General features: G+C 45.7%; 1 protein-coding gene and 1 non-coding gene across 2 annotated transcripts; both read left to right on the top strand.

Annotated features, from left to right (window-relative positions):
• Window positions 1-13,998: 13,998 nt before the first annotated feature.
• Window positions 13,999-14,136, top strand: LOC114813949. The gene has a single exon (XR_003761693.1). It is a non-coding gene; the product is annotated as a small nucleolar RNA SNORA7 (small nucleolar RNA).
• A 760-nt stretch (window positions 14,137-14,896) lies between these two features.
• LOC103164998 (immunoglobulin superfamily member 1-like) lies at window positions 14,897-25,436 on the top strand. The gene is made up of 8 exons (XM_007656189.2): window positions 14,897-15,002; window positions 15,552-15,587; window positions 17,047-17,340; window positions 17,672-17,944; window positions 19,202-19,492; window positions 20,197-20,484; window positions 23,863-24,162; window positions 24,474-25,436. The coding sequence occupies exons 1-8, from the start codon at window positions 14,969-14,971 to the stop codon at window positions 24,791-24,793; spliced, it is 1,836 nt and encodes a 611-aa protein (XP_007654379.2). The 5' UTR covers window positions 14,897-14,968; the 3' UTR covers window positions 24,794-25,436.
• Window positions 25,437-26,976: the final 1,540 nt, after the last annotated feature.

Raw genomic sequence — 26,976 nt, 5'->3', positions numbered from 1 at the left:
AAAAGTGAAGCGACTTGCCCAAGGTCACACAGCAGACACACGGTGGAGCTGGGAATAGGCCAAGATTCTCTGAGTCCCAGACCCAAACTCTTTCCACCAGGGCATGCTGCTTCAGCCATACAAACACACTCATAGGTGAACTGCACCATCATTAATGTCTTCTTTGAATATGAAGGGTAAATTTATAGAATAAGAAATATATAAATAGTATTTATATACTAGGTAAATATATATACATATATATATACACATGAGTATATAGATGGTCCCACATGCAAGGTTTCTATTTCCACCAAACGTCTGAGCAGCCTCCTCCGCCTATTAATCTTAATTTGTAAAAAAAAAATAAGATCCTACTTAGACAGTGAGCCCCGTCTGAGACATGGACTGTATCCAACCTTGTATCTATTCCAGTGCTTAGAATAGGTGCTTGACACATAATAAGCTCTTAACACCTGCCATAACCCCCACCCCCACCTCCCAAAAAAGATAGATCTATTTCCTTCCCTTTCGGTCTCTTACTGTAGGGAAGTGAGAAGCAGCATGGTCTTGTGGATAAAGCACAGACCTAGGAGTTAGAAGACAGGCATAGGTGCAGAAGGGAGTGGGAGAAGAGGAGAGGAGGGCTCCGTCAGTGAAGCCTTCCTGGAGGAGATGTGCTTTCAGTAAAGCTTTGAAATGGGGGGAGCAATTATCTGTCTGATATGAGGAGGGAGGGCATTCCAGGCCAGGGGTAGGATGTCTGCTGGAGGTCGGTGGTGAGACAGATGAAAGTGAGGTACAGTGAGAAGGGAAGCACCAGAGGAACCAAGTGTGCGGCCTGGACTGTGGACATGTTCTGTTGGTAGACACATTCCCTGCCCACAGAGAGCTTATAGTCTGGAAGGGGAAACAGACATTAATAGAAATAAATAAATTACAGATACAGACATAAGTGCTGTGGAGCTGAGGGAAGGGTGAATAAAGGCTTAGTGGAAAGAGCCCAGGCTTGGGAGTCAGAGGACATGGGTTCTAATCCCAGCTCCGCCACTTGAAGGAGCATGGGCTTTGGAGTCCGAGGTCATGGGTTCGAATCCTGCCGCGGCCACTTGTCAGCTGTGTGAGTCTGGGCAAGTCACTTCACTTCTCGGTGCCTCACTTCCCTCATCTGTAAAATGGGGATTAAGACTGTGAGCCCCACGTGGGACAACCTGCTTCCCCTGTGTCTATCCCAGCGCTTAGAACAGTGCTCGGCACATAGTAAGCGCTTAACAAATACCAACATTATTATTATTATTATTACTTGTCTGTTGTTTGACCTTAGGCAAGTCACTTAACTTCTCTGTGCCTCAGTGATCTCGTCTGTAAAATGAGGATTAAGACTGTGAGCCCCACGTAGGACAACCTGATTACCTTGTATCCACCACAGCACTTAGAACAGTGCTTGGCATATAGAAAGTGCTTAACAAATACCATTATTATTATTATTATGAGGGTAGCAAAAGCAAGGGTAACAGGAGGACTACCAAGATAGAACAGTGTCAGTGAATATCAAGTTGAATAATGTTTCAAAAAGAAGGGAGTGGTCTACAGTGTCAAAGGTGACTGAGAGGTCTAGGAGGATCAGATTTGGCCAGAAGAAGGTCTTGCTTAGCCTAGAGAGAGCTGTTTCTGTAAAGTGAAGGGGGTGAAAGCCGGATTGAAGGGGATCTAGGAGAGAACTGGAAGAGAGGAAGTGAAGACAGTGAATGTAAACAACTCCCTCAAGAGGTTTGGAGAGAAATGGTAGGAGGAAGATGGGGCAATAATAATAATAATAACGTTGGTATTTGTTAAGTACAGAGCAGAGCACTGTTCTAAGTGCTGGGGTAGATACAGAGTAATCAAGTTGTCCCACATGAGGCTCACAGTCTTAATCCCCATTTTACAGATGAGGTAACTGAGGCACAGAGAAGTTAAGTGACTTACCCACAGTCACACAGCTGCCAAGTGGCAGTGTCGGAATTCGAAACCATGACCTCTGACTCCCAAGCCCGGGCTCTTTCCGCTGAGCCACACTGCTTTGATAACTGGAGGGAGCTGTGGGATCAAGGGTGGCTCTTTTAGAGGATATATAGGCATATTTGAAAGCAGTGGGGAAGAAACTCTTAGAAAGTGAACAATTGAAAGTGGCAATCAAGGAGGGAAGAAGGGAAGGGGAGAGTGTTTTTCAAAGGTGTGAAGGAGTGGGTCAGAAGCACAAGTGGAGGGGGTAGATTTAGAGAGGAGGCGAGAGATTCCATCTTGAGTTACTGCAGGGAACTTATGGAGAGTCAAAGAGGGTGGAGGAAGAGGAAGAGAATGGAGAGGAGAAGAGAGGAGAAGATTTTAGGGAGAACACACCTGCTGGTTTCAATATTGTTGATAAAGTAGATAGCCAGATTATCATGGGATAGAAATAGTGGGGGTAGGGAGACAGGAGGTTTGAGAAGGGAGTTAAATGTTTGGAAAAGCTGGCGGGGGCGGTGGGTATGGGAATGAATTAGGAAGGAGAAGTATTGTTGTCAAGCAGGGGAGAGGGCCAAACTGAAGCAGATAAGAATGAATTTGCCCTCTCAAGGTCACACCTGGAGAGTTTTGAGTACTCTACCAGTCTCGACTTGGGGAGAGAGAGTCAAGCAGAGGCATATCCATTCTTGAGCACTGCTTGGGCACACACTGCTTGGGCAGTGAGTAGCGAGTGGAAGGCCATCTGCTACAAGTCAAAACTCACCTGTGCCGGGCAGCAGCGGCATGGGAGAGAATCAAGGGCATAGACTCAAGTTTGCTGTGTGGAAGGAGGTAATGATAAACCACTTCTGCATTTTTCCCAAGAAAACTCTATGGGTACACTACCAGAATGATCGCAGATGGAGGTGGGGCATTCTGGGCTAGATGTGTCCATGGCGTTGCTATGGGTCAGAGATGACTCGACAGCACAGACAAGAATAAGAATGAATTGAAGGTGGACGAGGTCAGAGAAATGTTTGGATTTCATCCATCAGCACTCTGCAGGTCAGGCACAGGAACAGAGAAAGTGGACTGTGGAGGTGAGCCAGGGTTGTGGGTTAGTGGTTTGAGAGCGGCCAAGAAACAAGGGAGCAAGGGAGTTCAGTTCAGTGGAACAGTTGGAGTCGAGTATGTCGATTTGCATGTCAGGAGAAGGTAGTTTGGTTACGGAGACCAAATGGGGTAGGATGGCTGTAAGAATACTGGAGGGGGTCAAAGGAATGAATTAAAAACTGTACGGAATCAATAGCACCAAGAGAAGCTGATTCTAACTATGCCAGACTCTGGGTTTCTCATTTTCAGAGCGGGCCCATATAAAGATGAGGGATTTCCTTTTCCTTTTGCAATCTCCTGCCACCTTGAAGCTCACCCATTCTGATTTTCCTCCTAGTTCTAACGTATTTGAATTTTAGTTTGGTGGTTAATGATCTTTTGGCCTCAGAAGATTCAATTTTCTAACTTGGATGTTTATTAAAGACTTAGTAATGGATTGCTATGTACAGTGGACTGAAAAAAATGATATCTATACCACACCACTGTCTTAATCCTTCATAATGATTTTTCCACGGCTCCCAATTTTTCTCCAAAAGAAATCAATTACTTAGTTAACAGAATCTCTTTTTGTCATAATAATTTAATATTAAAATGTCAATTAAATTTGGCACACACTGCAGAGGGCACAAAGTGACAGTGACTGAGGAGAAAGTAAACGTGATAAAGTGACATGGAGAAGTATGAAAGTGACCAAAGGCAGACGAGAGAGCTAATCAACTTTGGTATCTATCAATCTCTGTAAATAGAACTTTGTGTGTGTGTGCTGAATCACAGAGCCTCTCTAATGGGCTTCGATTGCTTTTCCACTGACGTGCAAATGTCTTCACGACTGGAGGACCACATTCATCCAAAAGAAATTCTTTGGAGGGAGAAGTTAGACTGTCAACTTGTTTTGGTCGGGAAACATTTCTACTAACTCTGCTGTACTGTACTCTCTCAAGCACTTCTTGAGATCTTCTTGGCTCCTGAAAAGAGGAAAGAAATATCTGTCGCGTGTAACGGAGGTGAATGCAGGAGATGAATTCTAGAAAGTTTTCCTCTCTCTCTTGTGCATTGTGGAAATCTCCTGACCACCAGACATTTTCATTAGCCATCCCTCTCCCTTCTAGACTTCCACCCACTCTGTGCTTTGTCCCCATCCCCACCCCCACACCTCTCCATCTCTGCTGTAGTCATCTCAAGGAGGCGTCAGGGTAAAAGTGAATGAGGAGAAGTTAGGAAGACCAAAAAAAAAAAACCCCACTCTTTTCAATAACCATACAAATGTTGAACTGGAAAACTACTTGAGGATGTACTGAACATTCTAATTGGAATGTGCAAATGAAACATAAATTCACCTGAGGCCAGGGAAGTGAACTTTCCCCCATAAAACCTTTACTCTCTATTCTTTCAACTTTCCTGCATGTTTCCCTAACAGTCAGGAACTCTCACTGCATTTTGGCATCAGGCAGAGAATCATGCCTGGCTTAAGGATTCTTACTCTAGAGGGAAATCTCTTGAGTCAATAGTGTGAAGATCTACCCTCAGGGATGAATTTCACTCCAGACTACCTTTCTGCTCTGTAGTTGTTCTCAAACTTTTCCATCCTTCAGCCTTGCTGAGAGTTCCTTCACTCCTATGCTCTAGTTTCTCATCCTCCAATCAAAGTTTACTCAACCTCCAATCAAATAGGACAGACATGTAGGGAGATTAGGGTAAGGATTTGATCCTGGGACTATCAATATCTCTCCACAGCCATCCCATCAGAGAAAGGGAGATTTCAAGGTTTCCATTTATAGATCAAAGCATATACTTGACTACCAATCATCATTATTATGATATATATTAAATGCTTAGTAGGGGCCAAGTCTGAGGGAAGATAAATAGATGACAAAATTCTAAGATCTTTGAGGACAGGGTCTATGTTTACTAAATATTGTACTCTCCCGAGTGCAAACACACAAATATCAATCGGTCATTTAGTTAGTGCTTGCTGTGTGCCAAATGCTTGGGGGAGTAGAATACAACAGAGTTGGTAGACATGTTCCCTGCCCACAGTGAGCTTACAGTGTAGATGGGGAGACATATTAAGTAAATAATTTATAACAGAAAATTTAGATAGGTACATAAGTGCTGGGGGGTTGAGGGTGAGGAGAATACTAAATGCCCAGAGGTCCCACATCCAGGTGCCTAGACTATACAGAAGATAAAGGGAGCCGAGGAAGAGAGGACTTAGTCGGGGAAGGCCTCTTGAAAGAGATGTGAGTTAAGTAAGGCTTTGAAAGTGAAGAGAGGTGGTCTGGTGCAGATGGAGGTGGTGGGGGTGCTTGGGGGGGGAAAGAGTTCCAGGCCAGAGGAAAAATGGGGTAATAAGTGTTCACACTGAGATAAAATGAGATTAGGGCACAGTGACCAAGCTGGAACTAGAGAAGCCAAGTGGGTGGGCTGGTGGGTATAAGATAAGAGAGGTGAAGTAGGAGGGGGCATATGGATTGAGTGATTTAAAATCAATAGGAGTTTCTGTTAGGGTAAGGATTTGATCCTGGGACTATCAATATCTCTCCACAGCCATCCCATCAGAAAAAGGGAGATTTCAAGGTTTCCATTTATAGATCAAAGCATATACTTGACTACCAGTCATCGTTATTATGATATATATTAAATGCTTACTAGGGGCCAAGTCCAAGGGAAGATAAAAAGATGACAAAATTGTAAGCTCCTTGAGGAGAGGGTCTACGTTTACTAAATATTGTACTCTCCCAAGTGCAGAGTAAACACACAAATATCAATCATTTATTCAGTGCTTGCTGTCTGCTGAGCACTGTACTGAATGCTTGGGGGAGTACAATACAACAGAGTTGGTAGACACGTTCTCTGCCCACAGTGAGCTTACAGGGTAGATGGGGAGACAGATATTAAGTAAATATTTTACAACAGAAAATTTAGATAGGCATATAAGTGCTGGGGGGTTGAGGGTGAGGAATTAGTCGGTGAAGGCCTCTTGAAAGAGATGTGAGTTAAGTAAGGCTTTGAAAGTGAGGAGAGTGGTGGTCTGGTGCAGATGGAAGTGGTGGGGTTGCCGGGCCGTGGGGCGGAGGGGGGCGGGGGGGAGAGTTCCAGGCCAGAGGAAGAATGGGATAATAGGTGTTCACACTGAGATAAGATAAGATCAGGGCACAGTGATCAAGCTGGAACTAGAGAAGCCAAGTGGGCGGGCTGGTGGGTATAAGATAAGAGAGATGAAGTAGGAGGGGGCATATGGATTGAGTGATTTAAAATCAATAGGAGTTTCTGTTTGATGTGGAGGTGGATGGGCAACTACTGGATGTTCCTGAGGAGTGAGGAGGTATGCAGGCAGCAGAGTGAACTATGGACGGAAGTGGGGAGAGAGAGGAGGAAGATGCAGTAGTCAATAATGCTTGGATCGGCGTATTACAGTTCAGATGGAGAGGAAAGGACAGATTTCACCAGTGTTGCATAGGTAGAACCAATAGGATTTGATGATAGATTGAATGTGTGGGTTAAATGAGAGAGATGCACTGAATGCTTAATTAAATACTACTAATTAATGAGGCTCACCATGCAAGAGGTAGGGAAATCAATCAATGATATTTATTGAGCACTTACTGTGTGCAGAGCACTCTACTAAGCCCTTAGGAGAGTATAATACAACACAGTTGGTAGAAACATTTCCTGTCCACAATGACCTCACAGTCTAGAAAGGAAGAAAGATATTAATATAATAATTTATTCTATATAATTTATAGCTATCTACCTAAATACAGGGGGGCTTAGGGTGGGGTGAATACTAAATGCCCAAAAGTTACAGATCCAAGTGTCTAGATGACTCTGAAGGGAGAGGGAGTTGGGAAAAAGAGGGTTTAATCAGGGAAGGCCTCTTGGAGGAGATGTGAACTTAATCAGGGAAAGCAGGTATTCTATTCCCATTCTATGTTAATGAAAAAGAAGCCTGAAGAGCTTAAGTGACTTACCCAAGGTCACAAAACCAATCACTGTCAGAGCTAGGATTAGAATCTGGGTCTTCTGAGTCCCAGGTCTACAATCCTTCCACCGGACCTAACTGCCTTCCTGGTACTTAGAAAGGGAGTTAAGATAGGTAACTCCATCACAGAAATGGACTTGCCAAGAACCCAGTGGATTGGGGGATGATGAATGAACTATGGGACTGTCATTAGCACAAAAAGTAAACTCTAGAAATACAAGGCAAGGGTCCCCAGAATCACTTTCTTTTTATCGCTTTCCCCCGACCCAATCCAATGCCAGGGCTGTGCCTAGAAGCGGAGGTAGTCACTATAGAAAGACAATCAGAGAATATTTATGCAGAGAGGCATAGGGAAGCCGATGGCCTAGTGGAAAGAGCATGGACCTGGGAGCCAGAAGACCTGATCTAATCCTGGCTCCAACTCCTAGCTGCTGTGTGACCTTGGGCAACTCCCTCAACTTCTCTGCACCTCAGTTACCTAATCTGTAAAATGCGGATTAAGAGTGTGAGCTCCATGTAGGATATGGACTGTATCCAACTTTGTCTACCTATCCTAGCACTTAGTACAGTGCCTGGAACATAGTAAACACTTAAATACCAATTTTAAAAAGAGGTAGATTGAAATTGAAGACAAAAAGGCATTGAGTAGTAGGATGGTGAGATAATAAACTTGCTGTTGGTGCCATCCTTTAGTATCTGTCCTTCAGGATGGAAGGAAATTGGTGTATAAATTTAATCTTTCACATAGACCTTTTGCTTGATCCTAGAATTTACTTACTGGGGGATTTAGGTAACCAACTAGATATAAATAAGGGCAATAAAGTATTACTGCTCAATTCTAGTATAATTGCCAAGAAACTAATTGTCAGAAATTGGAAATAGCTAAAAAAAAAAAGATGGAGTACAGAATGGTAGTGGAGATTAAGTGAGTTCAATTTAGAGATTGTCTATAATCAATAAAAAGATAGATTATGAAGAGCTTCCATAGATACAATCCTATTATTTTTAAGCTTTAATGAGTGAGCAAAGTTTATCATTTCTTTCATTAAGTTTTTGATATTTGGGATAATAGTTTTATTTATCACTGTTTACTGTGTTTTTATAGTGCAATGATTTTAATTGTATCAGAGTTGATTTAATTCTATTTCCTTACTAAAATAATAAAAATGTTAATGAAGAATAAAGCATTAGTTTCCTAATTATGATGCATTGCTGGTTCTCGCTATTCGGTACATTGTTACAGTAAGCAACATTAATCTAGCAGTGTTTTTGTTCAGTCCTCAATTCCCACTATTACCCAGCCTTCCCCACCCATGGACCTTACAGAGAGAATCGAGCAGGGTTTCCTTGAGGCAAAAGGTGTTTTGGGTGATTTAGACTAAGCGTCTCTGATGGAGCCGGAGACCCTGCTGGGCAAGTTAAAGCCGGTTCAGAAGAAGCCCTTTGTTCCCAAGTCATGTCCACCAAGTGATCGCTGTCTAAAGGCAGATTTTGGTCTGTCCTGAGGGAGCTGACAATTCCCTGCTGAACTGGGACTGCATCAGTAGTCCGTCCAGATATACTGTTGGCCCTGAATTATCCTGCTTGTCTCTTCATTTGCCCACCCTCCCTGGATCATTGCCAATTTCCCACTTTGCTTTCCACTGTGGACGCAGGCCTGTGAAGGGTCAGAATGAACTGTGGCCCTGGAAAGCATCCAAGACCGGAGGAGAGGGAGGAATCCAGAGGCTGATATCGAGAGAAGCATTACCTCCTTCCTATCTACACCTCCACTTCGTAAGATAGTTTTGTTGCTGGCAAGAGCAACGTGTTTTCTTTAAAAGACCATAACAGAATAACCTGGGTGTGGATGCCCTATATCTCGGTCATTATTAGGAGCCAACTATTAGCTATGCTCTGGAGTAGATGCAAGATAATCAGGTCAAACAGTCCCTGTCCCACATGGAGCTCAAAGTCTAGGAGAAAGGGAGAACAGGAATCGCGGTCCCATTTAAGAGATGAGGAAACCAGCACAGAAGTTACATGACTCGCCTACAGTCATTCATTCATTCAATAGTATTTATTGAGCGCTTACTATGTGCAGAGCACTGTACTAAGCGCTTGGAATGTACAAATCGGTAACAGAGACAGTCCCTGCCCTTTGACGGGCTCACAGTCTAATCGACGGGCTTACAGTCTAATCGAAAGTAAGTGGAGGAGCAGCACGGCATAATGGAGAAGAACATGGTCCTGGGAGTCAGAGGGTCATGGGTACTAATCCTGGCTTTGCCACTAGTCGGCTATGTGACCTTGGGCAAGTCACTTCACTTTTCTGTGCCTCCGTTACCTCATCTCTAAAATGGGGATCGAGACACTGAACCCACGTGGGATAGGCACTGTGCCCAACCCGATTTGCTTGCATCCACCCCGGAGCTTAGTACAGTGCCCAGCACATAGTAAGTGCTTACCAAATACCACAACGTTTGTTATTATTATTGCAACTAGAACCTGAGTTTCCTGATAAAGTCCTGTGCTCTTTCCACTAGGTCGCATGAATGACTGCTTTCAGAAGGACACGATCTATCCAAACAGATGGCAGAACCATTTTTGGTCATGAAAGAATAGCCACAATGGTTCAGCTGTCTACAAGAAGGTCATGAAACTTGGGCCAGAGGAGCAAGTAGAGAACAATTTCTATTCCCCAGGGCAACTTTCTAGTAAATTTCCAGACAGTGAGTGCCAGGCTTGCCTTACCTCTTCAGCAGTGTGGCCTAGTGGATAGAGGACAGTCCTGGGAGTTAGAAGGACCTGGCTTCTAATCCTGGCTCTGCTGCTTGTCTGCTATGTGACCTCTCTACCCCAGTGCTTCACTTTCCGGGGGCTGTGACTGGCTCCTCCGTCTGCTTGTGATCTCTCCTTTGATCCTTCCAAGGCTGCCTACCTAGCCTGGATCCTGGAAGTGCATCTGCATCCATAAGTGGCCCTTTGGCAATGTCATTTCCTGGAAAATGTCCCTCCTTTGGGGAGATCAGATCAGGATTAGTTCCCAGGTGGCTCCTTATTGCTTCTGTCCTATGGTGCTTGATAGGGGAGTGGACACAGCAGCTTGGACCCAGCCAAATCCACCTCTTCTGCTATCTCTGGGTGAAAGCAGGGGAACTCGAATCTCCTCTTCTCCTGATGGATCGACCCACTCCTCCCTAAGCCCTCCAGGGTCACAACAGGAGAAGAAGCTCTTCTACAAGCAGATGGAGAGACTGGCTTCTGGTAGCTCCACAGCTGCTGGCAATGCAACTTCTCAGTCTTCCCTGGACTTCAGACCAGTTGATCTTTGCTTCCCCCAGCCCAGCCCCGAGCATGACCTCCTTTAAATCTGAGTAGCCAGTTTGGTCTGTGGTGCGTAGTGATAGCACAGCAATTCTGGGCTTGTATGGAGATGGGGAGAGAGAATCTCACCCTATAGAGATGTGGCCCAGTGAGAAGCAGCGTGGCCTAGCGAAAATCACAGGGGCCTGGAAATCAGAGGACCTGGTTCTAATGCCAGCTCCACCACTTGTCTGCTGTGGGATCGTGGGCAGGACACTTGATTTCTCTGTCCCTCAGTTACCTTATCTATAAAATGGAGATTAAGACTGAGAGCCCTCTGTGGGACAGGGACTGTGTTCAACCCGATTATCTTCTACCTATTCCAGTGCTTAGTACAGTTCTTGGCACATAATAAGCACTTAACAAATATCATTAAAAAATTTTAAAAAAAACTTTAGTCACAGACTGTCACTAAAGGCTACATCAAGGGGGATGGGGCTGGCTTCTGGGTATCATCCTCAGAACACCCTTTTCCTAGCTTGTCATCCATCTCTGTCTCTCTCTCTTTCTGTCTTTCCTCTTTTTCCTCCCCCCCACCCTCCCAAAGAGTCAAAAGACCTGGGTTCTAATCCTAGCTCACCCACATACCTGCTGTGTAACCTTGGACAAGTCACTTCACTTCTTTGTGCCTCAGTACCCTCATCTGCAAAATGAGAATTCAAACCTGTTCTCCTTCCTGCTTACTGTGAACCCTATGTGGATCTGTTTATCTTCTTTCTAACTACCCCAGAACTTAATTCAGTGCTTGGCACATAGTCAACACTTCAGAAATATCACAATTTTTTAGTGACAACTCAGCTTTAAGGCACTCTATCAGCTCTCTCACTCCTACATTAACTCACTGGTTTTTCAACTATAACCCAAGCACTTCATTCCTCTAATGCCAACCTTTTAAGTGTAATTCTTTTATTTTTTATGCTTTTACATATATGAAACGTCTTACCAAATACCACAGAAACTGCCCTCTCAAAGGTCACAGATGATCTCCTTGCTAGATCCAATGGCCTCTAATCCATCCTACTCCTCCTCAACTTTCCAGGTGCCTTCAACACCATTGACCACCCCCTTCTCCTGGAAACATAATCCAACCTCAGATTCCCTGACCTGCCCTTTCCTGGTTCTCCTCCTGTCTAGCTACTCATTCTCAGTCTGTTCTCTGGGTTCCTCCTCTGCCTCCCACCCCACTTAACTGTGGGTGTCCCTCAAATTTCAGTTCTGGGTCCCCTTCTATCCTCCATCTACACCTACTCATTCTCTCCTATGACTTCAACTATGAGGATGATTAGAAGCAGTATGACTTAGTGGGTAGAGCAGGGGCCTGAAAGTAAGAAGTACCTGTGTTCTAATCCTTGCTCTGCCACTTGTCAGCTGTGTGACCTTGGGCAAGTCACTTTACTTCTCTGTGCCTCACCTCATCTGTAAAATAGGTATTAAAACTGTGAGCCCTATGTGGGACAGGGACTGTGTCCAACCTGATTAGCTTGCATCTACCCCAGCTTTTAGGAAAGTGCTCTTAACAGATATCATCATTATTATTATGATTCCCAAATCTCCATCTCCAGTCCTGATCTCTCTCTCTTTCTGCAGTGTTGCATTTCCTCCTTCCTTTAAGACATCTCTACTTAGGTTGTCCTGCCATCTCCTCAAACTTCCCATGTCCAAAACAGAGTTTCTTATCTTCCTACCCAAACCTTGTCCTCCCCCTAACTTTCCTGTCACTGTAGACGGCACCACTATCTGTTCCGTCTCACAAGCCCATAACCGTGGCCTTATCCTGGACTCCTCTCTCTCATTCAAGCCACATATTCAATCCATCACTAAATCCTGTCAGTTCAACCTTCAAAACATCGCTGAAATCTGTCCTTTCCTCTCCATCCAAACTGCTACCAGGTTAATCCAAGCCTTTATCCTAACCCACCTTGATTACTGTATCAGTCTCTTTGCTAACACCCTTGCCTCCTGCCTTTCCCCACCCCAGTCCATATTTCATTCTGCTGCCTTGATCATTTTTTTACCAAAACATTCAGTCCATCTTTCCCCACTCAAGAGCCTCCAGTGATTGCTCACCCACCTCCACAGAAAACAGAAACTCCTCTCCATTGGCTTTATAGCACTCAATCACCTTGTTCACTCCTACCTCACCTAACTACTCTACTGCACACTTCACTCATCTAACGTCTACCTACTCACTGTACCTTGATCTCGTCTCTCTTGCCGCTGACCTCTCACCCCCCTCCTACCTCTGCCCTGGAATGCTCTCCCTCTTCATATCTGCCAAACAATTACTCTTCCCACCTTCAAAGCCTTAGTGAAGGCACAGGCCATCCAAGAGGCCTTCCCTAAGCCCTCATTTCCTTCTCTCCCACTCCCTTCTGTGTTGCCTTGATTTGCTCCCTTTATTCACCATTCCTTCAGCCCACAGCACTTATGTACATAACTTTAGCTTATTTATTTATATTGATGTCTGTCGACCCCTCTAGACTATAGACTTAGTATGGACAGGGAATGTATCCTGATATAGTTATATTGTACTCTCCCAAGTGCTCTGCCTACAGTAAGCTCTCAGTAAATATGATTGATTATGTGCCAAATACATTTCTAAGCCCTGGGGTTGGTACAAGTGAATTAGTTTGGACAATCCCTGGCCTTCGTGGGGCCCACAGTCTAAGTAAGTGGGAGAACAGGTATTTAATCCCCATTTCACAGTTGAGAGAACTGAGGCACAGAGAAGTGATATGCCCCAGGTCACCCAGCAAGCAAGGGTAGAGCTGGGATTATTCATTTATTTATTCAAACGTATTTAGTGACTGCTTACTGAGTACAGAGCACTGTACTAAGCACTTGGAAAGTACAATTCAGCAACAGATAGAGACATTCCCTACTCAACAACGGGCTTACAGTCTAGAAGGTTAGAACCCGAGTCCTCTGACTTCCCGTTCCATGGGCTTTCCACTGGACCATGCTGCTTCTTACTTAAACCTCTACCTAACTTCCCTATATTTCCTAATTGTTTCAGCTTGCCAACTGATATGAATAGGTGATCTTGCTGAGGGAGAAATGGCTGTAATATGTATCTGTATATCTCGGAGGAGGTGTGGAATCATTGTCTAACATCTGCCAATCCCCACCAGTAGCCACACGATATGGAGAGAGAGAGAGAGAGAGAGAGAGTTAGTTGACAGTTTGAAGTTCACTTTGATCTCATCTATCTTTTTTTTAATGGTACCTGTTAAGCCCTTACTATGTACCAGGCACTGTAATAATAATAATAATAATAATGTTGGTATTTGCTAAGCGCTTACTATGTGCAGAGCACTGTTCTAAGCGCTGGGGTAGATACAGGGTAATCAGGTTGTCCAACGTGAGGCTCACAGTTAATCCCCATTTTACAGATGAGGGAACTGATGCACAGAGAAGTGAAGTGACTTGCCCACAGTCACACAGCCGACAAGTGACAGAGCCGGGGAGTCGAACTCATGACCTCTGACTCCGAAGCCCAGGCTCTTTCCACTGAGCCACGCTGCTTCCCCCAATTCAGCAACAGATAGAGACAGTGGGGTACTAAACAGTGGGGTAGATACAAGATAAAAAGGTTGGCTACAGTTCCTGTCCACCTCTAAGGGTTGCACCTGGAGAGTTTCCAGTACTCTACCTGTCTCGACTATGGGAGGGAGAGTCAAGCAGAGGCCTATTCATTCCATTCCTAGCTTGGGCAGTGGCTAGTGAGTGAAAGGCAAACTGCTACAATTCAAAATTCACTTGTGATGGGCAGCAGTGGCATGGGAGAGATTCAAAGGCGGACACTCAGGTTTACTGTGCGGAAGGAGGCAATGGTAAACCGCTTCCGTACTTTTACCAAAAAAAACTATGGTTTTACCCAAAAAACCCAGAGCTATTGCAGGTGGAGGAGGGGCATTCCGGGAGAGATGTGTCCAAGGTGTCGCTAAAGGTCAGACACAACTCGACAGCATTAAACAACAACAGTTCCTGTTGCACATGGGGCTCACAATCTAAGCTGGAGGGTGGAAGATTTAATCCTTATTTTACAGATGAGGTAACTGAGGCACAGAGAAGTTAAGGTCACAAAGCAGGCAAGTGGCAGAGCTGGGATTAAAACCCAAGTCCTCTGAAGCCCAGGTCTGTGCTTTTCCCACTGTGCCCTGCTGCTTCTCACCTAACCTTCCACTTAACTCCCCTGGGGAAATACGGTCACCAATATTTCTTAATTATTTCAGCTTGCCAAACTGGTAAAAGGAGGGCATCCTGCTCAGGAAGAAATTGCTACATTATGCATCTATGTATCCTGGAAGAGGTGGGGAGTTATTGCCTAACATCTACCAATCCTCACTGGCAGCCTTGCAATATGGAGGGGGAGAGGGAGAGACATTACCAAAGAACAGGGAGGTGGAGCACTGCTGACTAAATCCCTCCCAGCAGACTGTGGACTCTGACTTTGACTGGCCAAGAGAGGGTCTGGGAGAAGACTCTGCCCTCTATATATTGCCCCTCTGTCCTCTTGGCCCTGTAATTTCCCTCCTGCAACTGCTCACAGCTGTAAGCTCGGCCCAGGACCGAGGCACCATGCCCCCTCCCCGGCTGACCCTGTTCTGTCTGGGTGAGTATAGAAGGGCTCCTCTTTGGGAAGGGGTGGCAGGGTTTGAAGAACAAAGCTGGTCAAAGGGGAACCCTGGGAGCTGGGGCAGAGCCCGGATCGAGAGGAAAGTGAAGGGGCATAATGGGGCTGTGGGGAAATACCTGCCTAACTGCCACCCCCCCTTTACCTCTCCGCAGCTAAACCCTCTTTTTCCCCTTTTCCCTCTGCTCCTCCACCTCTCCCTTCCTATCCCCACAGCACTGTACTCGTCCGCTCAACTGTATATATTTCCATTACCCTATTTATTTTGTTAATGAATTGTACGTCGCCTCGATTCTATTTAGTTGCCATCGGTTTTTACGCGATGTTCTTCCCCTTGACTCATTTATTGCCATCGTTCTCGTCTGTCCGTCTCCCCCGATTAGACCGTAAGCCCGTCAAACGGCAGGAACTGTCTCTATCTGTTGCCGACTTGTTCATCCCAAGCGCTTAGTACAGTGCTCTACACATAGTAAGCTCTCAATAAATACTATTGACTGAATGAATGAATGAATGGAGTCTCTTTTACAGGACTGTGTCTGCTCCAGGTGATCCAGGCGGCAGTATGTGAGTTCTTCCCCTTCCCTGAAAATCCCAAAACATGACACCCCCTGGGGGCTGAGGCGGGGGTAATAAGCCAGGCTGGCCCTGTACATTGAGCCTACTGCAGGACTGAACTCCTTAGTCCTCTCCTGTTTCCCCATTTCCTGCCCCTCTCTTCTTTTCTCCTCCCATCCAATCTCTCTGTCTCTCCCTCACCCTCCCCACCCTAGAAGGTAGAATTGGGAGAACTTGTGCTGCAGATGAATATAGTAGTTGACATTTACTGAGCAAAGCCCCCAATTCATTCATTCATTCATTCATTCAGTCGCATTTACTGAGCACTTACTGTGCACAGCACTGTTCTAAGCTCTTGGGAGAGTACAATATAACAATAAACAGACACATTCCCTGCCCACAACAAGATTGCAGTTTAGAGAGAGCTTACTCTACTGTCTGCACAGCTCCAGATATATTGTACCAACAAAGAGCTTACTCTACAGTCTGCACAGCCCCAGATATATTGTACCAACAAAGCCACCATCTAACCCTCTCTCCCTTCCCCACTAATGTCCCAGAGATAACCAAATACCCCTGAAAATTCACTGATTCCAAATCTATTGCCCAACCCTAGCAAACACACATAAGTGAACAAACCCACACAAACAAACATCAAGCTACTTGGGGAATGCCTCAGAACAGCAGTAATTTCCAGCCTCGATAGCCTCGTACCTTATCCTTCGCCCCCCACATAACTGTCAGCCAACTCTCCCCGCTCTCTGCTAGCCCTGCCCCTGTTCTAGTTGCTCAATTCTCCCTCGCAACCCTGTTTTTATCCTGCTCGCTCCAAGCCCCTAGTCCCCAGTTCTTCATCACCGCCCCCTCAGCTCCCAGCCCCAAATCCCAACTCCCATTTGCCTCTGCTCTAGTCGCTGCCTTGCCCAGCCTCAACCCCAAGCACTCATCTGAAGCCGTCTGTGGAACTCGATACTGCTGTCTCGGGGCTGCAGTCAGAGGCGGCAGTTCAAGGCCCCTGCTGCCTGACAAGTGTTCTTACTGCGAGAGGCCGTGGCCCATTTCAGAATCTAGAAGGCCTAGAAGGATGCAGAACAGCAGTGGAGGAATCTTAAAAGGACAATGCTAAGTGATCCCATCCTTCTACTCCCAAGGGCATTTGGGAAACTACTGTCCTTTTAAGGTTTGCCATCCCTTCCGTATCACACTGTGGTGAGTACTAGAATTAAGGGTAGAGAGAAAGAGGAGGCCTACACTTTCCACCTTCATTCCCCTGACCCTTCCTCTTCAAACTTGGTGCATCTGTGATCATCAAAGTCTCCTGGCCCATCCTTCAAACCTCTTACTCCCACCTGCCCCAAAGCCACTGGAGCCAACGGTTCACTGAGGGAGACGGACGATATAGAGAGATTAGGGGGCAATGGGGAGCGAGAGGGTCGGTCACTAACTCGGTGTCACCTGTGAATGACAGATTTCACAACGAATCCCAACCTCCACCTGGTGCCCTCCTCCATGCTCCACCCTCTGGAGAAAATGACTCTTCAGTGTAATGTGCCCCATAGAGGGGAGCACTTCCAGTCTCAGAATTTCCAGCTCATGAAGGATGGGGAAGTCTGGGATTCAGTGCATCTGGAGGCACCCTGCTTCCAGGCCAGTTTCCCCCTCGGGACCGTGTCAGCCAATCACAGTGGAAGTTATCGCTGCCGCTACTGGAAGCAGAACAGATGGTCCTCGCCCAGTGACCCTTTAGAGTTAACGGGGTCAGGTGAGTAGGGAGACCCCACCCCGAGAAGGGCTTTTGGGGACCAATCACCCCTTATCACTGGGCCTGGGATCTCATGCTAATAGGAGGGAGGGGAGTTAATACACCTGAACACTGCCTCTGAAAGACTAGAAGACCAGAGGAGAAAGTCAGAGATAAGAGGAAGGGAGACGCAGTGATGCCGTCACTGTCTTTGACTCTCCTTGGGTGGGGTTGACTCTGGTCCTGGGGCTCCAGGTGATAGTGTCCCCGCTTCACTGGATGCTCTGAGCTCAGTCGTCTGGGATGGCATGTCTCAGGAAGGAGACCCTGAATACTCTGCTTGTGGTTTCAGACTCGCTCCCAAAGCCTCTGCTCTTGGCCAGACCTTTTCCCTTACTCCTGCCTCAGGAGAAAGTCACCCTCCAGTGCCAGGGCTGGATGAACGGCATGAGCTTCACCCTGTACAAAGATGGAGAATCAGAGCTCGTCAAGCAGGCAGACCCACATGGGCTGAATGCTGAATTCTCCATCAGCAGCCCAGGAAGATACAGTTGCCGCTATCACACCGCATCCACCCCGGACACTTGGTCGGATCCCAGCGAACCCGTGGAAATTGTAATTCCAGGTGAGGGGAGATGGGGCCAGAGAGACTCTTAGGGCCTCTAAAAATGAGAAGAACTTCCTCCTTACTCCCTTTAGAGTTGAAAAAAACCCTGCAGATCTGAGAAGCAGTGTGGACCAGAGGAAAGAGCATAAGCCGGGGAGTCAGAGGACCTCGGTTCTAATCCCGGCTCTGCCATTTGCCAGCTGTGTCATCTTAGTCAAGTTAGACACTTCTGTGCCACAGTTACCTCTACTATAAAATGGGGATGAAGACTGTGACCCCTGTGTGGAACATGGACTATGTCCAACTTGATTATCTTGTATCTACCCCATGCTTAGTACAGTGCCTGGCACATAGTAAGTGCTTAACCAATACCATAATAAAAAATCTGGGTAAATCAAATAGTCATTCAGTGGTATTTTTGAATACTCACTGTGTGCAGAGCATTCATTCATTCAATTGTATTTATTGAGCACTTACCAAATGCAGAGCACTGTACTGAGGTGATTGGGAGAGCACGGTACAATATTGTACAAAGGGCTTGGGAGAGTAAGAGTACGATACAACAGAATTGGAAGACACATTCCCTGTCCATAATATGCTCACAGTCTAGATGGGGAGAGACACATCAATATACATAAATAAATTAGCCATATGTCATAAGCCGTGTGGGGCTGAGGGTGAGGTAATTATCAAGGGTTTTTTAAAGGTACAGATCCAAGTGAATAGACAGTGCAAAAGGGAGAGGGAGTTGGGGAAAAGAGGCGGGGGGATAGTGGTGGTAAATTAGGTGATTAGGTAAATTGCTAATACGCCAGGATCCTGGGCAGAATGGTCAAGGGATGTGTCGTCTGGGAAGGGGAATCTAGCGGGGGAATGGGGCTTCCTAGAATTGAGGCTGTCTTGAATGGGGTCATTATGGACAAGATTAGGGGAAGGTTGGAAAGGAGTCGAGGGCACCTGGGCTCTCTGCCGTATCCCTTCCGAAAAGCATCGGCTACCTTATGGACCGCCAGGCAAATATCCAAAGAGCCTAGGCATAGTCCAACCAACTTGACCACCCAGAAGAGATGAATTTTCAAGAATCAGGATGCTTTTGCTATTAGGGTCAACGAAGCCATCTTTTATCAGACTTTAGGAGAGGATAGTTTCAGTGGTGTCCCGGGCAAGGACTCTTCTTCCCTCCGATCTAAGCAGTGGATTGGGACAGTTGGGGCTCCAGAGGTGAGGTCCATTAATAACGAAATGACAGCATCAGTTGCCTCCTTCTCATTCCAGACAGACTCCCCAAGCCTTTCTTCAGGGCCTCGAGAAGCTCTCCAATCTCCTTGGGCGAAACTGTTGACCTCGAGTGCGACGGGAAACTTCAGGGATTACTATTTGAACTGTTCAAGGAAGGACAGCCAGTTCGAGTCAGAAGCCGAAGCTCTACAAACCCTGACAGGGAAAACTTTCACCTTGTTAATTTGAGTGTTGGTGCAGGAGGGAGTTACAGCTGCCGCACTCACTCCCGGTTCAAGCCCTTCATCTGGTCTGAGCCCAGTAACCCCGTGGAGCTGGTGATGTCAGGTGAGAATGGACAAGCCCTGAAATGACCTCTCCTCCCCCTGCCCTCACTACCTGCCACAGCCTGTGGCTCTCTGCTTTGTCCAGACAGAGACTGGTCAGCCCTGACCCAATCCTATCCCCACTGAAGGAAATAAGAGGGATTCGCAAGGTTGAGGTAAGATGACATCTCTCAGATCTGCTCTAGGAGACCTGAGAAGGGGAAGTGAGAACAGAATTGGAGTAGTAGAAATGCTATTTATTTCAGGCCTGAGTGCTGTCAGTCAGTCAACTGTATTTATTGAATGCTTAATGTGAGCAGAGCACTGTGTTAATTGCTTGGGAAAGTACACTATAACAGTAAAGAAGACACATTCTCTGGCCACAACGAGAAGTGCAGTGCATTTTACTAAGTTGGAAGATAAAAGAGAAGCACTGGCCACATTACCTGCCCCAAAGAAGCTTACACTCTTCCTGGGGAGATAGACACAGAAGTATGGAATGTGCATAGCTTAACAAGTACTGAGGAAGACAGACAAATAAATGAATGAACACGTAGAAGAGGCGGGCTGCAGGGTTTGGGTGCAACTCACTGGCAGAATGGGGGGTTGTTTCACTCTCCGGAAGGTCTCAGAGTCATGAAAGGCGGGACGAGAACCTTCCGGGCTTGGGCCCTAGCAGAGGGGAGAGCGGCGTTCTACTAACTGGAGGATCTCCTTCTCTTCCAGGAGAATTGCCCAAACCCACCCTCTTGGCCCACGGGGGCTCTGTGTTCAATGCTGGGGTCAACGTGACCCTCAGTTGCCAGGCCTCCAGGCAGGGTGTGAAGTTTGCCCTACTGAAAGAGGACAGCCCAGAAGCCACCAAACTCCAGAGCCCAGAAGATAATCAGGCTGACTTTCTCCTCGAGGATGTGACGGCCTACGACTCAGGAAAGTACAGATGTGTTTACTTTGAGGAGAAAGCCCCGTATGGAGCATCCCAGCTCAGTGAGCCCTTGGAGATCCAGGTCAATGGTAAGCTTGAGGGAAAGAAGACCTAACTCCTCCTCTCATCCCAACTCTACCCATCCCCGTGAGCTGGTCCCACAATCAATCAATCATTGGTCATAATCGAGGGCCGACTGAGTCCAAAGCACACTGTTTTGTGCTTGTTAAAGTAGAAAAGAAGCAAAACACCAACATATCCTGCCCTCAGGGAGAATACAGATATGCAAAAATGTGTTCATGAAAAGCAGGAGCAGGAGGACAAACAAGGATAAAAATCACTTAATCAGTGGTAGTTATTGAGTGCTTACTCTATGTAGATAGCACTGTACTAAGCACTTGGGAAAGTACAAATACTATCATTATTATTATTGCAATATAACAGAGTTGGTAGATGTAGTCCCTGACCCAAAAGACCTTACAGTTTAGAGAGGGAGGCAGACAGTTTAGAGAGGGAGAAGTAATGCGGCCTAGTGGAAAGAGCACAGACCTAGGCATCAGAGGACCTGGGAACTAACCTCGGCTCCACTTCGAACCTGCTTTGTGACCTTGGGCAAGTCACTTCACTTCTCTATGCCTCAGTTCACTTATCTTCAGAAAGGGGAGTTAATACTTGTTCCTTGTTCTACTTAAACTGCAAGTCCTATGTGGAACTTAATTACCTTGTATCTAGCCCAGAGCTTGCCACATAGTAAGTGCTTAATAATTATTTTAATTATATATATATATAATTTATAGATATGTATATAAGTGCTGTGGTGCTGAAGGTGGGATGAATACAAAATGCCCAAAGCGTACAGATCCAAGTACGTAGATGATGCAGAAGGGAGAAGGAGTTGGGGAAAAGAAACCTTAATCAGGGAAGGCCTCCTGGAGGAGGTGTGACCTTTATAAGGCTTTGAAGGTGGGGAGACTGGTGGTCTGGTGTATATGGAGGTGGAGGGAGCTCCAGGCCAGAGAGAGGATATGGGAAGGGGGTTGGCAGCAAGATAGATGAGATTGTGGCACAGTGATCAAGCTGGCATTAAAGAAGCAAAGCCGGGCTGGAGTAGATCAGCGAGGTAAGGTAGGTGGGGGCAAGCTGATTGAGTGCTTTAAAGACGATCAGAAGCTTCTGTTTGAGACAGACGTGAGGTTCTTGAGGAATGGGAAGATGTGGACTAAACATTTTTTTTTAGAAAAATGATTCATGCAGCAGAGTGAATAATGGACTGGAGTAGGCAAGAGAGAGATCAACAAGAAGGTAGATGCAATTGTCAAGGCAGGATAGGCCCATAACCTTGGTGTCATCTGTGACTCCTCTCTCTCAATCAACCCACGTATTCAATCCATCACCAAATAGAGTCAGTCCCACCTTCACAACATCACTAAAATGCCCCCTTTCCTCTCCATCCAAACTGCTACCTTGTTAATACAATCACTCCCCCCTTGATTACTGTATCAATCTCCTTTCTGACGTCCTAACCTCCTCCCTCCCCACTCCAGTCGATACTTTATTCTGTTGCCTGGATCATTTTTCTACAAAAACCATTCAGGACAAGTTTCATCACTCCTCAAGAAACTCCAGTGGTTGCCCATCCACCTCATCATCAAACAAAAACTCCTCACCATTGGCTTTAAAGCAGTCAGTCACTTTACTCCCTCCTACCTCACCTCGGTACTCTCCTACTATGACCCAGCTCACACCCTTCATTCCTCTAATGCTAGCCTTCTCGCTGTTCCTCGATCTCATCTATCTCACCATCGACTATTCGCCCACATCCTGGCTCTGGCCTGGAATGCCCACCCTCCTCAAATTTGAAAGACAATTGCTCTACCCCACTTCAGAGTCTTATTGAAGGCACATCTCCTCCAAAAGGCCTTCCCTGACTCAGCCCTCCTTTTCTCGTCTCCCCCTCCCTTCTGTATCACCCTGACTTGCTCCCTTTATTCATCCCCACTCCCAGCCCCACAGCACTTATATACATATCTGGAATTTATTTATTTATATTAATGTCTATCTTCCCCTCCAGACTGTAAGCTCATTGTGGACAGGGAATGTGTATGTTCTATTGTCACACTGTACTCCTCCAAGCACTTAGTGTGGTGATCTGCCCACAGTAAGTGCTCAATAAATATGATTGAGTGAATAAATGAATGCTTGGATCAGTGTAGTAGCAGTTTAGATGGAGAGAAAAGGGTGGATTTTTGCGACGTTGTGAAGGTAGATCAGAAAAGGTTTGGTGACAGACTGAATATGTGGGTCGTATGAAAGAGATGAGTTGAGGATAATACCAAGGTTATGGGCACGTGACATAAGGAGGGTAGTGGTATTGTCGAAAACAGGTTAAAGTGAAAATCTATCAGGTTAATTTTGAAATAGATGAATAAATAATTGAATAGACAAAACACCTGAAAGTAAGTGCAAATGATTGGCATTCATTTCAGGAAATGAAATACACAGTGCTAAGGGTGAACCTTGCATTGACACAACTAGGCAGTTGTTATTAATAGGGAAAGCCTTCCTGGAGGTGGTGAAAAATCCATAATCAGCTCACCCCCATCTACCTTTTCTCATGGATTTACTGCAAAACCCAGCACACACACTTCACTCCTCTAACATCCATCTATTTACTGTACCTGGATCTGTTCTCCCTCAGGCCTGGAACTCCTCTTCTCCCCCACCTCCATACATATATACGTATCTGTAATCTATCTTAATTGATTTATATTAATGTCTGTCTCCCCCTCTAGACTGTAAGCTCATTGTGGGCAGGGAATGTCTCTGTTCATTGTTATATTGTACTCGCCCAAGGGCTTAGTACAGTGCCTTGCACACAGTATGTGCTCAATAAATACGATTGAATGAATGAATACACAACAGACCATCTCTCTCATCACTTTCAAAGCCTTAGTAAAATCACATCTTCTACAAGAAGCCTTCCCTGACTAAGCCCTCACTTCCCCTACTTCCTTCCTTTATATGTTGTCTACGCACTTGGATCTATACTCTTTAAGCTCTTGATATTCACCCCATCCTCAGCCACACAGCACTTGTGCACATATCTGTAATTTATTTTGTCTGGCTCCCCATCTAGACTGCAAACTCCCTGTGGTCAGAGAATGTGTTTACCACTTCAGTTATATTGTACTGTCCCAAGGGCTCTGCACCCAGTACGCACTCAATAATTACCAGTGGCTGACTGATGGTTTGAATGAATCTTGGAGGAAAGGCTCTTAATCACATGGGCTGTGCCCAACCTGATTTGTTTATATCTATCCTACCCCAGCGCTTAGTACTGTGCCTGGCAGCTAGTAAGCGCTTTTAACAATTAATGTTAAAGAAAAAAAAATGAAAAGAAAACCCTTTGCAGACTGTTCCTACACTAACATCTGAGGGTTTCTTTGGGTTATTTTTTTCTTTTTCAGGCCTGATGACTAAGCCTTCCCTCTCGGTCCCATCTGGCTCTGCACTCACTCCGGGCAGAGACGTTACCCTCCGCTGCTCAGGGAGGTACCCCTTTATGATATTTGAGCTCAAAAGAGATGGGATAAGAGTCCCCCTTGCACATGAGAAGAGCAGAACTGACTACAGCATAGACTACATTATCCCTAATGTGGGGTACCAAGATATTGGGAACTACAGTTGTCACTACTCTAAATGGACAGGAGCATCAGGAGCATCTACTGTTTCTTATCCCAGCGACCCCCTGGAGCTCAAGTTACCAGGTGAGAAGGGATGAAACCCTCACATGAGTTCAGTGAGCTGGGTCTGATGACCTTCCTCTCCCCTGGACCAATGGGTCCCAATGGAAAGATGAGATTCTATCCAATTCCGGGAGGTCAGAGGCCAAAGAGAAAGGAAAGAAAAAAATGGGGCCTTTAAAACTGAGAGGTCCAGGAGACCTGGAGAAGTAAACCAAGGAGCTATCTTTTGCTTAAGGAGAGATTTCTTGTTTTGCAAAACTCAGGCTAAAACCCCTAGGCCTAGAGTTTGTAATGCAAGATCATTTATCTTTAATTCTGTTGTCTTCTTTAAGCTCTAGGCAAACTCCCCCAGCCTACCTTCAGGGTCTGGCCTCATGCTGAGGTGACGCTGGGTGCCAACCTGAAACTCAGGTGCTCGGGGCAACTCCAGGGGATGTATTTTGAGCTGTACAAAGATGGAGAGGAGGTGAAGCCCACAACCGTGAGCAGCTCAGACGTGAGAAGGATTGACTTTCACCTAAACAACTTCGGCGTCGAAGACCAGGGGACTTACACGTGCCGTTACTATAACGGGAAGGCCCCTTACGTCTGGTCATATCCCAGTGAGCCCCTGAAGCTTATACTGCCAAGTGAGAAGAAGGAATCCCTATAATAACACCATCAGCCTTCGTGTCTAATCCCTCCCCTGCACCAAATACTTTGACCCTTTGGAAGTAACAAAGGCTATCCCTGTCCTAGCTAACTGGAAGAATGGTGTCTTGGGCCCCTAATTTGCCTCTGACTCCCACATAGTCAGGTTACCTAAAGCAGAGCTGAGAAGAAACAAAACTCAGCCACCTTGGGGCTGATCACCAGTATTCTTAAAATGTCCACAGCCCCACAATTAGGACTATTCTGAAGACCACCCCACTTCCACCCGCCGTAGACTGTAAGCTCCTTGTGAACAGGGAGCAAATCTAACAGCTCATTTGTGTTATGTTTTCCTAAGTGCTTGGTACAGTGCTCTGCACACAGTAAGCACTCAATAAATACCATTGACAGATCCACCCTTATTCTCAGTCGGAAGGCTCTAAGCAATTACAAATAAGCAAGGAACGTACCCATGATAATCTCCACCACCTCGGGTCTCAACTTCTCAAACCCTTTGATCTCCAGGTTGTTCCCATCAGTTGGAGGCTGATATTTCTGAGTGTAGTCCAGAATTATTTCCTGAATGTCTATGTGAGAAATAATTCAGCTCTGATCCATGCTTCTAAAAATCACTTGTCAATTAAAGGATTTCCTCCCCACTTTGACCTTGTTTCCTGCATTAGGAAATGTTGGGTAGCTTTGGAGGACAAAGGAAAGAGACGGGGCTCTGGGAATCTACTGGGGAATGTGGGGTGGGGTGAGAGAAAGCCAGGAGTAATGGGATAGTGGACAATGGGATTGGGGAAAGAGTAACAGATAGGAATGGAGCGAGGTGTGTGTTAGGGCCGGGGAGGGGGTTGGTGAGGCGCGGTGAGGGTTGCCTCCCTCAACCCTTCTGCTGCAAGACAAGACTTGCAGCGGAGGCGGAAAGGAGAGAGGACAGCCTTCTCTTTAGAACACAAGAGAGGGAAGGAGGAGAGGAAAAGAGCATAAGTATGAGGATGGGGTAGTACAAAAATATATTCAGTCCCATGAAAGATTTAAGATTTAAGACACTCATCCTCTTCCTGATCAACAACAGTATGCAGTGAGAGAATGTGCTAGAGCATGGTCCTAGGTGCTAGTGGAGTGTATAAAAGGAGTAAAGAAATGCAATCCTTGTTTTCAAGGAACTTGCGATCTAATGGGGAAGGTAGTAAGCATATATTGATAAAGAAACCACAGTTAAGCATTCAAGAGTAGATAGGAATAGTAGACACTTTCATAAATCAATAACAAATAAATAAATAAGTGCTGAGACGCATGATGGGTTGCCATAATCAAGGAGGTGGGGAGATTAATCAGGTTGCTGTAGCACTGATGCCTTAGCTAAAACTCAGATGGGTCAACCCCCAAAATAAGCCAAACATTTGGAGGGAGAATCAATATGGCTTCACAGGCACCATGCCAGTTCACCATCACCAACACTGAATAATACATTACACTAATCTGATTGCTATTGACTGTTACAGTTGTGTGTGTGACCTTGGGTATACATTAATCAAAGAGGAAGCCATTCCTGCTTGCTTCATAAATCCTATAGACTTGAGCAAGCTCAATCTTCAAGCCTTTTATTTTACGCTCCCTGCTCTTTTCTGTTCCACTGGGTGTCACGTTAAGATGGAGGTGGGTATTCATGGAGAGAATTGGCTTTTTCAGTTTTCTCACTCCAGAGCTGAATAATAAAATATGGCTGTTTTTGTCCAGAAAGCACACTATGAACTCTATCTAGCAAATGTCAGAGTCTAACAGAGCATTCCAAATCTGAGAGCAATTGGTTTCTCAATAGAGAGGATAGTTAATTTGAAGGAACTCTCAGGAGCTCCACCAATTGTGTATATTGTTTCCCGTGAGAAATGAGTCCCGATGAGGTGACATCAATTCCTGTAACTCTGAAATGATGCACAATGGGATATCCAGGCAGCTGAGGTGCATTAGCACAAACAAACCTGAAAACCTGATGCTACAATGGCTCTCGTGCCTCTCCCATGGTTAACAGACAATAGTTCTAAGAACACCACCAACGAAGGCTAAAATAATTAGCTTTAGGGACATTAGATGCAGCTGCTCTTTTTTTTTTAATTCCTATGCAGCTAGTTTTGTTTTTTTAGAAATATTTTAAGTCGCATCTCTCAAAAGTAGATTGCATATATCACCACCACTGGT

The sequence above is a fragment of the Ornithorhynchus anatinus genome, chromosome 8 (genome assembly GCF_004115215.2).
Source record: "Ornithorhynchus anatinus isolate Pmale09 chromosome 8, mOrnAna1.pri.v4, whole genome shotgun sequence".
NCBI classification, from domain to species: Eukaryota; Metazoa; Chordata; class Mammalia; order Monotremata; family Ornithorhynchidae; genus Ornithorhynchus; species Ornithorhynchus anatinus.
This window is presented reverse-complemented; position numbering and strand designations above follow the sequence as displayed.